General features: G+C 45.9%; 1 protein-coding gene across 2 annotated transcripts in view; it reads left to right on the top strand.

Moving 5' to 3' along the window:
* The window catches only part of LOC116988372 (arf-GAP with SH3 domain, ANK repeat and PH domain-containing protein 2-like), an 83820-nt gene that overhangs the window by 11089 nt on the left and 55899 nt on the right, over nucleotides 1-16832 (top strand). For both annotated transcript variants that reach the window (XM_033045029.1, XM_033045028.1), the window contains exon 2: nucleotides 15420-15492. In XM_033045029.1, the coding sequence (XP_032900920.1) occupies nucleotides 15420-15492 (73 nt within the window). The remainder of the gene's footprint in view (nucleotides 1-15419; nucleotides 15493-16832) is intronic.

Raw genomic sequence — 16832 nt, 5'->3', positions numbered from 1 at the left:
ATAGCTCTCCTTCATTTTGCACTCGATTTATTTTCCAGATAAACAGTGGAATAAACCTCAGACACACCTGTCTGGTGCATGTGAACAGAGCAGAGCTGTTTAATTTCCAAATATTTAATTCCTTGGTCCAGTTTCTTACTGAATGGCCCTAAGTGACAGGGTGAGGATATTTAAAAGCAGACTCTACCAATATACACAATATTCACAGTGGGGTATGAGTTCGAGTTGATACAGAGATGCTAAACTCTCAACATCGAGTGGCACAGCACATAACCAAGCCATTCGGCCCAACTCATCCATGCTGACCCAGATGCCCCATCACCGCTTGTCTCATTTGTTCACGCATGGCCCATGTCCTGGATAGAGTGAATGTGGTGAGGATGTTTCCACTAGTGGGAGAGTCTGGGACCGGAGACCATAGACTTTAGAATGGAGACGAGAAGGAATTTCTTTAGTCAGAGGGTAGTGAATCTGTGGAATTCATTGCCACAGATGGCTGTGGAAGCCAAGTTAAGGCGGGAGATCTTTAAGGCGGAGATTGACAAATTCTTGATTAGTACGGGTGTCGGGGGTTATGGAGAAATGGCAGGAGAGTGGAGTTGAGAGGGAAAGATAGATCAGCCATGATTAAATGGCGGCGTCGACTTGATAGGCCGATTGGCTTAATTCTGCTCCTATGACTTATGTCCCTCTAAAGTTCCCTTTTGTATCTATTGCACACTTGGAGAAATTTACACAGTTGTATTTTTTAGATGTGAGGTTTTTCCGAGATCTTCCGTTTCGTTCCACACTCCAAAGATGTACAGGCTTGGTATAAATGTAAATTGTCCCTAGTGTGCGTAGGGATCGCTGGATGGTACAGACTCGGTAGGCCGAAGGCCTGTTTCCGTGCTGTATCTCTAAACTAAGCAATAGTGGGGGAAGCTTGCATAGCGAGATCCCAAAAAGACCAAAGCGTTTTGAAAAATAATTTGACTTGCATCGGTAGAGTGCCATTTTGAGAATGTTCCGTAAAACTGTTTGACTAATTAAATTAGCAAAGTAATACTGCAGGACATTACTGAATAATCTGCTTTTGTTCGATGGCGATTGACTATTAGTTGGGGTAGTTTTCGTTTCCTTTGAAATACGCTTGATAGCTGATTATAAAAACTGGCACGGTTGAGGAAGGAGCAAGTTTACCATCGAGCTAGATCAGTATTGGTTCACTCCACCTTCTGCCTTGCTGTTGAGAATGTTGTCAACTAATCCATGGTTGACGTAATTTAGTTGGTGTAATTCTAACCTGCTTCAAATCAAATCAAATAATACCCATCAGGAAAAACTTGGGTGAGAAAATACCACAATGTAATTAGTGTTCTATTGTTAATTCTTCAAAGTTGGTAGGTTTGCACTGAGTTTTGTAGTTAACCGTGACCTTATGTCCAGCCTCTCCAAGTTACTTAAATGGAACAGTAAATCCCATTGAAGGATTCTGGTTCCATTTCAGTTATAAACAGAAAAACTAATCAACATTTGATTTAAAAAAAAAAAAGATTATTTGCGATCTGTGTATTGAATTACTACTTGATACTTCCTACTAAAGTTGATTTTGATTTTGTGTCTCCATGTTTACCACAGACTAAGTCTGATTCAACTCGTACACTAATGCTTTAACAGGCCTAACCACAAACTGAATAACATTTGAAGGCATGCAGTTTTCTCAGCTTGGCTCCCTGTGTACACAGTCAAGAGAGGAATAGATTGGGTAGATGCACAGAGTCTTTTACCCAGAGTAGGGGAATTGAGGACCCGAGGACATGGGTTCAAGGTGAAGGGGAAAAGATTTAATAGGAATCCGAGGGATAACTTTTTCACACGTATGGAACAAGCTGCCAGAGGAGGTAGTAGAGGCTGGGACTATCCCATTGTTTAAGAAACAGTTGGACAGGTACATGGATTAGACAGGTTTCATGGCCGTCTGAAGGGGGGGGGTGCGTTGGGTGGGACCGCACCCCCCTTTTTTCCCTTAAGAAAAAAGTCACCCAAAAAAAAAAAAAAAAAAAAAATTCGAAAAAATAAAATCGAGAAAAAAATCAACGTTTCCACTTTGGAAACGGCCAGTTCTCTGTTCTCTCGTCCCCGGGCGGGAGTGGCTGAATCTGAACCCAACGGCTGTAACCCCAACACCAGTCGTCGCTGCGGTGGAGCCCGCTTGCCTCGCCTCCCCCTGCTGCCGGGGCCCAAGCCATCTTCCCCCCACACCACCCCCGCTGACCCCCGCTGGGACCACGCCACCCCCACTGAGTCCATGCCACCCCCGCTGAGTCCACGCCACCCCCGCTGAGTCCACGCCACCCCCGCTGAGTCCATGCCACCCCCGCTGAGTCCACGCCACCCCCACTGAGCTCATGCCACCCCCACTGGGTCCACGCCATCCCCGCTGGGCTCACGCCACCCCTGTTGGGCCCATGCCACCCCCACTGACCCCTGCTGGGTCCACGCCACCCTCGCTGACCCCCGCTGGGCACACGCCACCCCCGCTGGGCCCATGCCACCTTCATTCCCCCCGCCCGCTGGGCCCGCGCCACCTTCATATTCGCGCCCCCCCCCCTGCAGGAAAGAGGGGGGATGTGAGGGGGGGAGGGGGAGAGAGAGAGGGGAAGGGAGAGGAGAGAGAGATGGGGAGGGGAAAGGGGAATTATCTGATTGAGATTGCAAAATTAAGGTAGGTTTTAGAGCTATTATATTTTCTCCTCCATATGAATAATAAACAATATCAAATAATATCAAACAATTAGAACTGCTTTCTTTTCCTTGATGACAATACTGAAAAACATGAATTCCATAGTTTGTGACATAAATACACATTTTAATGGGATCATTATATACAGATGTAACATTTCCATTTTGAGATCGGGGGAGTGCTGGGGGCAAATATGCGTCAAGCCGATAGCCTAATCGTTAAAGAGTGAAAAGATAGCCTTATCGATAAAGCGCTGAGAAGAGGAATCGGATCTGCCAAGGAAAGATACTCTGAGAAGTTGAGTAGCAAGTTCTCAGCTAGTGATTCTTCTTCAGTTTGGAGGGCATGCAAGAAATCACCAGCTATAAGAGGAAAGTCCCCCGCTCTTTGGACAATCGTCAGCTGACGAAAAAACCTGAATGAGTTTTACTGCAGGCTTGAAAATCAGAAACGTAACCCTGAAACCCCCTCCCCAACAAACACAGCCAGACCCCAGTCTGCAAAGAATGGACCCGGCACCCTCTCCTTCCCATTCACCACTTCACACCTACTTAAGGCAAGACTCCAGTATGAAAAGAGTGGAACCTTTCCCACCCCACCCAACCACTTCACACCCACTCACAGCCTGACCTCAGTCTGCAAAGACTGGGCCCTTCTACACCCACCCCACTCCAATCACCACTTCACACCCAATGACTGCACCTCCACAGACACCTCTGTCAAGCTTCTCAAGTTTGTGGATGACAAAACCCTGATTGAACTGATCCAGGATGGGGATCTCTGTACTCTTTTCAGTTTGACATCTTTCCTATAACATTGTGCCCAGAACTGAACACAATATTCTAGATGCAGTCTCACCAACGTCTTATACAACTGCAACATGACCTCCCAACTTCTATACTCAATACTCTGACTGATGAGGGCCAAAGTGGCAAAATACTTTTTGACCACCTGATATACCTGCGACACGACCTTCAAGGAACCATGCAACCATCAACCATTCCTCTGCCCACCTGGCTAATTGATCCAGATCCTGCTGCAATCTTTCACAACCATCTTCACTATATGCAAAACCACTCACTTCTGTATCATCAGCAAACTCGCTAATCTTGCCCTGTTCTGTGACGTTTCAGAGTGCTGGAGTAACTCAGCGGGTCGGGTGAGTATAGAAGTTGGGAGGTCATGTTACAGTTGCATAAGAAGTTGGTGAGGCTGCATTCAGAGTATTGTGTTCAGTTCTGGGCACCATGTCATAGGAAAGATGTCATCAAACTGGAAAGGGTACAGTGAAGATTTATGAGGATGTTGCCAGGACTAGAGGGCCAGAGCTATAGGGAGAGGTTGAGTAGGCTGGAACTCTTATTTCATGGAGCACAGGAGGCTGAGGGATGATCTCATCGAGGTGTATAAAATCATGATTTGAATAGATATGGTTGAGTCTTTTGCCCAGAGTAAGTGAATCGAGGAGCAGAGGACATAAGTTTAAGGTGAAGGGCAAAAGATTTAATAGGAATCTGAAGGGTATGTTTTTCACACAAAGGGTGGTAGGTGTATGGAACAAGCTGCCAGAGGAGGTAGTTGTGGCAGGGACTATCGCAACATTTAAGAAACAGTTAGACAGGTACATGGATAGGACAGGTTCGGAGGGATATGGATCAAACGTGGGCAGGTGGGACCAAAGATCTTATAGCGAAGCAAGATGGGTTACTCTCACGCAAACGTGTAGTACGCTCATGGGCGGATTCATGGGTGATTATATGACTCATTTTAACAACCAGCCCCCGCCATCTTGCTCCGCCAACTTGCTTCCGGCCAAAGATTGGATCCGCAGCGGGAGAGGGAGTGCGCGGCCCGGGGCAGCGAGGAGAGGGAGTGTGGGGTCCGGGGCAGCGGGAGAGGGAGAGGGAGTGTGGGGTCCGGGGCAGCGAGGAGAGGGAGTGTGGGGTCCGGGGCAGCGGGAGAGGGAGAGGGAGTGTGGGGTCCGGGGCAGCGAGGAGAGGGAGTGTGGGGTCCGGGGCAGCGGGAGAGGGAGTGTGGGGTCCGGGGCAGCGGGAGAGGGAGTGTGGGGTCCGGGGCAGCGGGAGAAGGAGTGTGGGGCCAGGGGCAGCGGGAGAGGGAGTGTGGGGTCCGGGGCAGCGGGAGAGGGAGTGTGGGGCCAGGGGAGAGGGAGTGTGGGGTCCGGGGCAGCGGGAGAGGGAGTGTGGGGTCCGGGGCAGCGGGAGAGGGAGTGTGGGGTCCGGGGCAGCAGGGAGAGGGGCATAGGAGGGGGGGAGACATTGTAGTGAGGGGGCAGGCGAGGGAGTGCCGGGGGGGACAAGGCCTAGTGTGTGTGAAGTTGCGGGGAGGTTTACAATGTTTCTTATTTACAATGTTTCTTATTTAATGTCCCTTGTCTAGTCTGAAATAAAGTTCATTATTGGACCAGAAGAAATATAATTGTGTGTGTTATATGATTATATACATTTATATAATTTTCATGTATGTGTGTTTATAAACATTTTATTCTTTAACAAGAATTAACAGAATTATGAACTAACAGAATTATGAATCTAACCCTATATCACGCACAAAAACTCCCCCCGCAATGTCAATTACCCTGCGAGTCGGGTAGGTTCCGGTTACTACAAAATCAACTCAAACACTGCTTGTGAGGCATTTAAAAAGAAATGATTTAAAAAACATTAAAAAAGACAATTACCAGAGTCAAATTTTATTCTTGACAAGAAGTATAAAATGACAGATTTATGAATCTAACCCACACAAACTGTTGCCCCGCAACATTGATTACACTGCGAGTCGGGTCGGATCAGGTAGGCTTAGGTTAATAAAATGGGCGTGGAAAAATGCCCAGGATCCCCTCCATAGCGTACTACACGTCAGCCCATTGCATTTCGCAGGAGTAGCCTATCTTGCTCCGCTATAAGATCTTTGGGTGGGACTAGTGCAGATGGGACATGCTGGGCCGAAGGGCCTGTTTCCACACTGTATCACCCTATGACTCTATCTTTCCCTCTCAAACATATTCTCCTGCCTTCTCCCCATTACCTCTGACACCCCTATCAATCAAGAATCTATCAATCTCCTCCTGAAAAATGTCCATTGACTTGACCTCCACAGCTGTCTGTGGCAATGAATTCCACATTTCACCACCCTCTGACTTAAGAAAGTCCTGCTCATCTCCTTCCTAAAGGAATGTCTTTTAATTCTGAGGCTGTGGCCACTGGTCCTAGACTCTCCCACTAGTGGAACCATCCTCTCCAAATCCACTCCATCCAGGTTTTTACCAGGCTGGGACAAACGGCAACAGCTTCACACCATGTCCCAAAGCTTGTATCCTGTCCTGCATTACCCAAGGCAGCAGAGACGTTATAGGAGAGGGCAAGCACTGTAACAAAGTAGCTCACGATGGTTTGGGTAACATTCAGGAATGTCTATGCATGGCACATCATGAATATTACTGAAGAACGGTCTTGACCCGAACTATAATCTATACCTTTTCTCCAGAGATGCTGCCTGACCCACTGAGTTACTCCAGCACTCTGTGATATGTCACCTATCCATGTTCTCCACAGATGCTGCCTGACTCGCTGAGTTACTCCAGCATTCTGCGAAACATCGCCTATTCATATTCTCCGCAAATGCTACCTGACCCGCTGAGTTACTCCAGCACTTTGTGACTATTTTCCCTTCACCCATCTGCCCAAGCCCACTCTCCCCCCTCCTTTCCTATGTTCCTTTCCACCCATAAACCTCTCTCTGCCTTTACATTTCACTCCTCTTTCAAATCTGCTCTACTTATCTATATGCATTTTTCTTCTTCACTTTTTAGTCATAGAATGATGCAGTGTGGAAACAGGCCCTTCAGCCCAACTTGCCCACACCGACCAACATGTCCCATCTGCACTAGTCCCACTCACACGCGTTTGGCCCATATCCATCTAAATCTGTCCTATCCATGTACGTGTCCAAATGTCTCTTAAACATTAGGATAGTCCCAGCCTTAACTACCTCCTCTGGCAGCTCGTTCCATACACCCAGCTCCCTTTGTGTGAAAAAGCTACCTCAGATTCCTGTTAATTTCTGAAATATTGGTCATAAATTTGGTGCAAAAATGCTCCAAAACAAGGCTCGGAATGCATCAGAGAGCATCTAAAACCCGGGCCCTGGACCCCGGCATCGAGGGACTTCACGCTTCGCGCTCGTGATGTGTGCAGCGCACACATTATTTCACATTAAGTTTTTTGTAATCCTGTCATGCCACCCCCCTTTTTGAAAAGCTTCGTACGGGCCTGGGTTTGAAGGGTTATGGACCAAGCGCAGGCAGATGGGACAAGGGTAGCTGGGATATTGTTGGCTGGTTTGGGCGAGTTGGGCTGAAGGGCCTGTTTCCACAATGTATTAATCTATGACTCTATGACTAACTCCAAATCTCACTGATTTATTTCCTCTTTTAAAGGAATAGTGGGGAGGGAAAAATCAAATCAAAATAAATCACACTCTACATTTATGAAATGTGTGCAACTCATTGTGAAAAGTCGATTGCAGTACTGGCCCGAAGGTTTTCATACAACTGTACCATGTAGTACAGGAAATTATTTGCTGGTCTCTTGACAGATCAGTCATGCTGCATTGCCAAGACTTTTCTTTTACTTCATTCTTTTTTTTTTTTTTTTTTTTGCTCAAATTCCATTCGAAAAGTTTGTGTTTACAAATAGTGTTCCAGTTTCCCGTGAACATTAATGACAAGGGGACATTGATCTTGAGGTAAAAAAATAAAGTCGTAGTGCAGCAGGTCAGGCAGCATCTATGGAGAACGTGGATAGGTGACGTTTCCGGTCGGGATCTTTCTTCAGAATGAAAAAGGGTCCCGACCTGAACTGTCAGTCTGAAGAAGAGCCCTAATGCAAAATGTCATCTATCCGTGTTCTCCAGATATACTGCCTGACCCGCTGAGCTACTGCAGCAGGGGCAGCACAGTGGGGCAGCGTTAGAGTTGCTTCTTTACACAGCCAGCAACCCCGGTTCGATTCTTACTACGGGTACTGCCTGTATGAAGTTTATACATTCTCCCTGTAATCGCATGGGTTTTCTCCGGGTGCTCCGGTTTTCATCGGGAGCTCCGGTTTTCTCCGGGTGCTCCGGTTTTCTCCCACACTCCAAAGACGTACAGGTTTGTAAGTTAATTGGCTTTGGTAAAAACTGTAAAGTGTCGCAGTGTGGGGTGGTGAGCTGAAGGGCCTGTTTCCACGCTGTATCTCTAAAGTACTAAAGTACAGCAGTTTGTGTCATTTTTTTATAAACTAGTATCTGTAGTTCTATGTGTCTTGGTCTTAAGGTAAACGGTTCTCATTAGGATTCTCTGCTAGCTGGGCAAACTGATGAATGTTGCTTTGTCTTTGCTGGTTTGGTGTTGATGTCTTGCAAGGTACTGATAGAAGAGATCGTGCTTGCATTTCTAAAAAGTACCACACCATTCAGATTTGGGAAATCTATCATGAGCCCTCCATGATCATGATCAGTCTGAAGAAGGGTCTCGACCCGAAACGTCACCCATTCCTTCTCTCCAGAGATGCTGCCTGTCCAGCTGAGTCACTCTGGCATTTTGTGTCTAGCTTCGATCTAAACCAGCATCTGCAGTTCTTTCTTACACACGAGGCAAGGCAAGGCAACTTTATTTATATAGCACATTTCATACACGAGGCAGACTCAAAGTGCTTCACATACAAACATGTCATACAATAAATGAAATAATAAAATGAAATAAAATAGAAGAACTAAAAGAAAAGAAAAGCAAAATTAAAAATGCATTATAAAAAGTGCAAAAGTTAAAAGTGCAATGTAGTTAAGATTTAGCTGAAAGCTAAAGTAAACATAAAAGTTTTCAGTCTTGTTTTAAAAGTGGTCAAGGTTGAGGCAAGTCTTAAATCTTCAGGAAGTTTATTCCAGCTATTTGTTGCATAGTAACTAATATGCAGATCTTATGGCGGCCAAATCTCCCACAATTCAAAGCGAGGGAGAAAGTGCCCAACACCAGTTGCCGTTGCAGTGTGTATGCGCAGGGCGGCCGATGATGTGCTGGTCATGCGTATGCGCAGGGGGGCCGATGATGTGCAGGGGGGAGGACGTGCAGGCAGCAGCAATGTTGGCTTTAAAATTGATCAAATAAATGAAAGAATTAATTAAAATCACACCATCAGTTACCAGACAGTTGCACCATTTTGAATAGTTGGCCAATAAATATGTCTGTCTCTGTGGGTAAACCGGAGCACCTGGAGAAAACCCATGCAGTCACATTACCTCCAGTTAGAACCGAGCCTGGGTCTTTGGCCCTGTCAGGCAACAACTCCACCGTGCAGCCATGTGTAATTTAAATTGGCATCGTGGTTGGCACAGAAATGATTGGCTGAAGGGTTGTTTCCGTGGTGTACTATTCCATGTTCCGTCCAACATCCATCTGCACTAGGAGTGATTTGGATTTTTAACTTTATCTTGTGAAGGGGGGGAAATAAATATTTTCCGATTTCCTCTTTAAATAATCTTAACGCATTTTTAAAGATGTATCCCCCTTTTTTATTTTCTCCGCCAGAAAGGCTTGTGCTAGTCATGGCCCAATCGAAGGGTCGTGACCCGAAACGTCACCCATTCATTCTGTCTGTAGATGCTCTCTGACCCGCTGAGTTACTCCAGCACTTTGTGTCTATCTTTGCTGAAAGGTTCGTGGGTTAGAGTCCCTGCCCCAATTTCTGTGCTGGTTCTCTTCTACTATTCATCCTTTAGAGAACAAGAGACAGACAACTCAGAAACGTGTCCTTCGGCCCATCACATCTGTGGCGACCAAGATGCCCCAAATATTGTGTGCCTGAATGCTTTCAATATTTAAAAAAAAACCTCCTGAAGTATTGTATGCTGCTTAAAAATATGTAATTATCCATTTTAATGAGTAGGTTTCTGCCTAATGGAGAGGGGGCAGAGGAATGCAGAAAAAAACATTTGCCAGTTGAAGCTTCTCTGGTGCATAAAATAGCTGCCAGATGTGGCAGTCTGACCTGGATTCACAGCCCAACCCACACACAGGTTTTACCGTCGGAGGCTTGCAATCACAGTCGAGGGGCTGGTCATAGTCTTATCTGTCCCAAACTGCAGGAGGGATGTGGTTTCTGTTCTGGCATCACTACCTGGTAACCACGGTGATGTTTTTTGTTTGGTTGGTGTGGGGAAACCCAGTATCGAGTTCAGCTGTGAAATCTTAGCTGAACTATTGCAGAGTGTTTAGTTTACTACGGGGTTGGAAAACAGGCTCTTCGGCCCATCGAGTCCACACCGACCATTGCAGAATGGTACCATGCAGAAGGAGGCCATTTGGCCCATCCATGCCAGCTCTGAGGGAATTTGGTCCCATGCTCTCTATACCAATGCTCGAGCAAATCTTTAAACGACTGTCCAATTCTCTTTGGAAATTCATTACATATATTACTACATAATGTTTTCTTTGTAGATGTAAAGGTGCTGGTACGCTTATAGTTTCTTACTGTTGGTGTCTGAGGGGTCGATGTCCTATAAGTAGAGCATATGGAGTAACTTGGCAGGTCAGGCAGCATCTCTGGTTGACGTGGATAGGGGACGTTTAGGGACTGGATCCTTCTTCAGACTGATTATGGTGGTTGGGAGATGGGGGGGGTGGGGGTTGTGGGAGAGAAAGCTGGGAAAGAGATGGGGGGGGGGGGGGGGAAGACTTAGCCTGGTAAGTACTTGGTGGATAAAGGAAAGGGGCTTTCGACTGGCAGATGAGTGAAAAAAGGCTAAGATGAAAGGGAAACAAATGGGTGACAAAAGGAGTCTCTTCTCACCTGTCCCCATCCAAAACCCGTCTGAAGAAACATAGACAATAGGTGCAGGAGTAGGCCATTCGGCCCTTCGAACCAGCTCCGCCATTCAATACGATCATGGCTGATCATCCAAAATCAGTACCCCGTTCCTGCTTTGCCCCCATATCTGAAATGTTGCTGACCCTACTCCACCAGAGATGCCGTCTGACACAATGAGGCAACTCCAGCACTTTGTACCTTTTTTTGTAAACCAGCATCTGCAGTTCCTTGTATCTTACCTCGTTCTGCTGATTTTTTTTTTTCTACCAATAACTATTTTGGTTATTGACCATCAGCTACATACTAACCACCTCTTTTGGTAGAGCTCGAGTAAGGGGCCTGTCCCACTTGGCCGTCATTTGCACGTCATGCTGATGGCGCGCAAAGATTTTGTACACCCCAAAATCCTGGGGCGCCGTGCGCAACCGAGCGTCACTGCCTATGTCACCATGCACCATGCGCACATCACGTGCGTGTCACCACGCGTGCGTCGTGACGCGTAAATGATGTCGCGTAAATTACGCACAAATGACGGCCACGTGGGACAGGCCCTTAAGTTAGGTGTAACCACCAAAACTCTTCAGTGCTTCAATCGAACGATTTTGTGCAAAACTAGTTGGGGCAGGAGCAAGGCTTTGGGGTCTGGTGGAAACTGCTGTGTCATGAGGTAGGGTGAGGGGGAGGGGGTGTGGAGATTAAAATGGCTGCAGCTTATGTTTAAGAACAAGTGCCTTTTTAAACCCAAAGTGACTGCATGACAAAGCAAGCTCTGTATTGTTTCTGTAAAAGCCTGGATGGAGTCCAAGTTGATGCAATAAGCTGCTGCCAGTAATTCTTTATCTACATGCTGGCAACAATAGTTTGCCTATTTATTATTTTGCTCCTCTTCCCCTTTTACTCCAGCATGCCTTGACTGACTCATTACTTTCCATAGATTATTGTTTAGTTTAGAGATACAGTTCTCGGCCCACCTAGTCCCCACCGACCAGTGATCCTCATACACAGGCACTATCCTACACACAAGGGACAATTTACAATCTTCACCAAAGCCAAATTAGCCTACAAACCTGTCCGTCTTTGGAGTGTGGGAGGACACCGGAGCACCAGGGGAAATTCCACGTGGTCAGGGTGGGAGAATGTACACATTTTGTACAGACAGCGCCCGTAAGTCAGGATCGGATCCGGGTGTCGGGCTGCAAGGCGGCAACTCAGCCACTGTGCCGCACTCGGGCACCTACTCAAAATGGCCCTGCTCAAACAGTAAATAGCGGCTATTTATCCTATCTGTCTCACCCCTGAGGGACGGGGATTGATAACGGTTGCTGGATTTTAATCGGGAGAATGAACCATGGATGCCATTTTCTTCTCCAATTGTCGGGGCATCGAGACCTCCTTATGCGCTTGTTACGCCTGGTTTCAGCTGTAGGCTGGGATTTTAAGATGAATGCCGTGTTGGAACGTTGGAGATCAGGGAGTCTGTGTGGCCAAGGATGCTCTTTGGTATTCATTTGTAAAATGTAGGTATCATTGGCAAGACCAGGGTTGATATCCCTCAAGGACGGCGGAAGGCAGGAGAATGGGGTCAGGAGGGAAAGATTGATTGAACGGTGGCGTAGACTTGATGGGCCTAATTCTGCTCCTATCACTTACGAACTTATGAACAAACTTGAATCTTGAGGAAGATGATAACGCATGTGTGGCAGAAGGTGACGATACCTAACGTCTGCAGTCACGGTATTTGTGATTTGGTCCCTTAAATCCCCAATCATTCCCTCTCACAAGCTTTGTAGGATTGGTGATGGCAATGCCAATTGGAAGCCTACCAGTAGATGGAAAATGATCATCATGTCGTCCGAAGCTTCATCAGTGAAATGTATTGTGTCTAATTGTGACCCCGATCAGCGTTTATGTGAAGATTGGAGTCTCAAATGGCTTAAAACAGTGTACAAATATCAGCATTTTTCCATTTTCACGATCATTGTGTGGACAAAGGTTTGGTAGGTGTCTGGTGAGAGGGACACATGGGTAAGTGTGAAGGGATGTGTGTGTGTGTTACGTCCACCTTGTGAGATGTTTTCTCTTGAGCTGAGTTATATTCTATTTGGAGCTTTTAGTTTCTGGTTTTGCTTTCATTTTTCTTTCTGTCGCTTCATTAAAAAAGTCCACGGGCAATAAGAAGCAGGAAATATAGGAACTGTAAACACCGACGTTAGTGTCTGGTAATAAACACGGTGAACTCGCCTAATGTTCAGAAAATTTTACAAAAATACTTTTGTTCGGCAATGATCCACTTGGGAAGAAATCTGTGTGACATGCGTGCTGTGATGGTAATAGTTCAGACATGGTGCACAGCGGTAGAGTTGCTGCCTTACAGCGTCAGAGACCCGGGTTCGATCCTGACTATGGTACTAGTCATGTCTCTACTATTTATTTCATTCCCCTTACATGTTTTTCCTCTACCTGCTGAATTTTTGTAAGGTGTCCTTGAGACTCTTGAAAGGCGCCCATAAATAAAATTTATTATTATTATTATTACGGGCGCTGTCTATACGCGGTTTGGAAGTTCTCCTCATAACCTGCCTGGGTTCTCTCGGGGATCTTCATTTTCTGCAAGGCAGTAATTCTACTGCTGTACCATTGTGCTACCCTAAGTTAATTGGCTTCTGTAAATCGTCCCTAGTGTGTAGGATAGAATTAGTGTAACCTAACCCAATCAGGCAGCACCCTCTGGAGGAAATTTTCTCCGGAGATGCTGCCTGACCCGCTGAGTTAAACACTATCCTGATTCTGAAAAGAAATCTGTTCTTTCATTACACCTGTTGTGTGGTTTCAAAGCCGGAAAACCCTACCTGTGTGTATGTCAGTGACCCTCAACCCAAATATGGCAGTCTCAAGAAAGGTTGCTGACCATAGGTTCATAAATTCTAGGAGCAGAATTTGGCCATTCGGCCCAACAGCCCATGGACGGAGAGATAGATCAGCCACGATTGAATGGAGTGGCAGACTTGGTGCGTCGAATGGCCTAATTTTGCTCCTATCACTTATGGGCTTATCTATCTTTCCCGCTCAACTCCGTTCTCCTGTCTTCTCCCCACAACTCCTGACACCCTTATGAGCCTGTCCCACTTAGGCGACTCTTTAGGCGACTGTCAGGGACTCATTTTTAATGGAATTCATCTACAACACCTGGCGACAACCTACGACAGCAAAAATTGTCGTCACTGTGCTTCTGCGGTTCTTTGTTTCAAGTCTTTGTGCACAATCTCTTTGAGCCATATTGGAGATTATATGATGAACTACTCTGGCACCGAATTGTTGAAGTTGCTGTCGATTTAACAGGGAAATTAGAGCAAATACTGACACTCTGGCCATCAATACCCTGTCCCACGGTACGAGTTCATTCCAAGAGTTCTCCCGAGTTTGCCTTGATTCGAACTCGGAGATTTACGATAATGGCCACTCGTCGGTACTCGGGGCTTTCGTGGACATTTTTCATCATGTTGAAAAATCTTCACGAGTCTTCCCGTGCTTACCTGCCGTTAGCGAATTTTCCCGAGTACCTGCCGTTAACGCTAAGAGACGTCCCCGAGCTCCGACGTACCCGCCACGTTCACGCTCCGTGCTTACCACGAGTTTGATTTTTTTTAAACTCGGGAGAGCTCTTGGAATGAACCCGCACCTTGGGACAGGGGTATTAGGCAGCTATTCTAATTTTTAGTTTGAAGAGTAGTAACTAATTGGCACTGTGGACTTGAGTTTCAATTTGAAGCTAAAGAAAATAATTTTGGATAACACTGATAAGTGATGGAGAAAAGTTGCGTGAAATATTCGAGTTGAAATATCTAACTTCTGGAGGAAATTTAATCCCAGTGAGAGTGAATTTTAGATAGACACAAAATGCTGGATTCAGACAGAAGAAGGATCTCGACCTGAAACATCACCTATTCCTTTTCTTCAGAGATGCTGCCTGACCCGCTGAGTTACTCTAGTATTTTGTGTCTATCTTTGGTGTAGACCAGCATCTGCAGTTCCTTCCTACACACAGAGTGAAATTAAAAATGGTCACAGCAGAAGTAGTCTAAGTAGCTAAAAGTAGATGTGGAATCTTGTAGATTAGCCTCTGTGCCAAGCAGCAAATGGACACAGTCATTAAAGCGCTGACAATTAAGATATGAGATACAACCATTTCTGATCAGATTGTGCAGAGTTTGTTTAGTCTCTGTTGAATTCTTGTCGCTGAACCACTTGTAGGACATTCTGACCCTTCTGCAGAACTGATAAAGTTAGAAACCCTTTTGTTTGAGGAGCTGTTGAACAACAATTTTCCACCCTTTTTTTGTGATGGTGCATAAAATGGATGTGGAGAGGATGTTTCCACTAGTGGGTGTCTAGGACCAGAGGTCGTAGCCACAGAATAAAAGGACATGCCTTTAGAAAGGAGGTGAGGAGCAATTTCTTTAGCCGGAGGGTGGTGAATCTGTGGAATTCATTGCCACATATGGTTGTGGAGGCTGCCAATGGATATCTCCATGAAGGAGATTGACAGATTCTTGGTTAGTATGGGTGTCGGGGGTTATGGGGAGAAGGCAGGAGAATGGGATTGAGAGGGAAAGATAGATCAGCCGCGATTGAATGGTGGAGTAGACTCGATGGGTCGAATGGCCCAATTCTGCTCCTATAACTTGTGAATCTATGAAAATTCACTCTTTTTCACTTGTGGCTGTTTTTGAAGGCTTCTGTCGGTGTATAGTATTTAAGCACATTTTACTGCCTTCCTTGATATATTTTTGTTGAACATGTTTATGACTATTTATGCTCTTTTTTTGTAGTCGCTGGAAGCAGATCAGACCATCTTACTGAAGATGAAGAAGTTGGTTAAGGCCATTCACTCCTCCGGACTTGGTAAGTCCCATATTGATGGTGTGATTACAATCCAAACATAGTCATTGAGACAATGATTGGAAAAAGCTATGTTACAAAATTAAATAATTTCCCCTGGGGAAGGAGGCAAAGACATTTAACTCTGAAAGAGTTAACTTTGTGTTTCTTTTATAAAAGAGAGTTAGATAGAGCTCTAGGGGCTAGTGGAATCTAGGGATATGGGGAGAAGGCAGGCACGGGTTATTGATTGGGGACGATCAGCCATGATCACAGTGAATGGTGGTGCTGGCTCGAAGAGCTGAATGGCCTCCTCCTGCACCTATTTTCTATGTTTCTAAAAAAGATCTCAAAGGAAGGAGGCAGGGTAAATTATTAGCGTTCCTCATGAGAGTCTGAGGAAGGGTTCCTACCCAAGGCATCACCTATTCTTTTTCTCTTGAGATGCTGCCTGACCCGCTCAGTTACACCAGCATTCTGTGTGTATCTTTGTCTTAAGCGTTCCTCCTTCCTTGTTCATTTTGGGGGTGGGGGTGTTTGAAGTGTGAATGTATTTGACAATGAGCTCCCCTAACTAGTTTGAAGAAGGGTCTCGACCCAAATCGTCACCCATTCCTTCTCACCAGAGATGCTGCCTGTCCCGCTGAGTTACTCCAGCATTTTGTGTCTACCGTCCATATCCTTTACCTTCTCCACCACCCTTGCCAGCCACTGCCACCTACACCTCCTGATTATCTTTTTAGATCCGAACAAAACAATGGTTGCTGATCCCAAGATAGACTCAAAAAAGCTGGAGTAACTCAGCGGGACAGGCAGCATCTCTGGAGTGGAATGGGTGACATTTCGGTTCGAGATCCTTCTTAGTTGGGTGAAAACGGGAAAGGAGAGATATAGTTGACGATGATGTAGCGAGATAAAGAACAATGAATGAAAGATATGCAAAAAAGTAACTCCAATAAAGGAAACGGGCCATTGTTAGCTGTTTGTTGGGTGAAAACGAGAAGCTGGTGCGACTTAGGTGGGGGAGGGATGGAGAGAGAGGGAATGCCGGTGTTACTTGAAGCTAGATAAATCAATATTCATACCATTGGATTGTAAGCTGCCCAAGCGAAATATGAGATGCTGTTCCTAGGTCTTTATCTATAAGCCCACTCCTAGCTGGGTATTGCTCAGAGCCATGGTTCATTGCTAATGGGCCTGTCCCACTTAGGCAACTGCCAGGGACTAGTTTTAATGGATTTTTCCTACTGCACCTGGCGACAACCTACAACAGCAGAAATTGTCACCATTGTAGCCGTAAATCTTTCAACATGCTGAACATTTTGCAGCAGCCGCCTGTAGCCACCCAAAAAATCCCCTAAGTG

This window comes from Amblyraja radiata, chromosome 27 (genome assembly GCF_010909765.2).
Source record: "Amblyraja radiata isolate CabotCenter1 chromosome 27, sAmbRad1.1.pri, whole genome shotgun sequence".
NCBI lineage: Eukaryota > Metazoa > Chordata > Chondrichthyes > Rajiformes > Rajidae > Amblyraja > Amblyraja radiata.
Note: the sequence above shows the minus strand (reverse complement) of the source record. Positions and strands in the feature narration are given on the sequence as shown.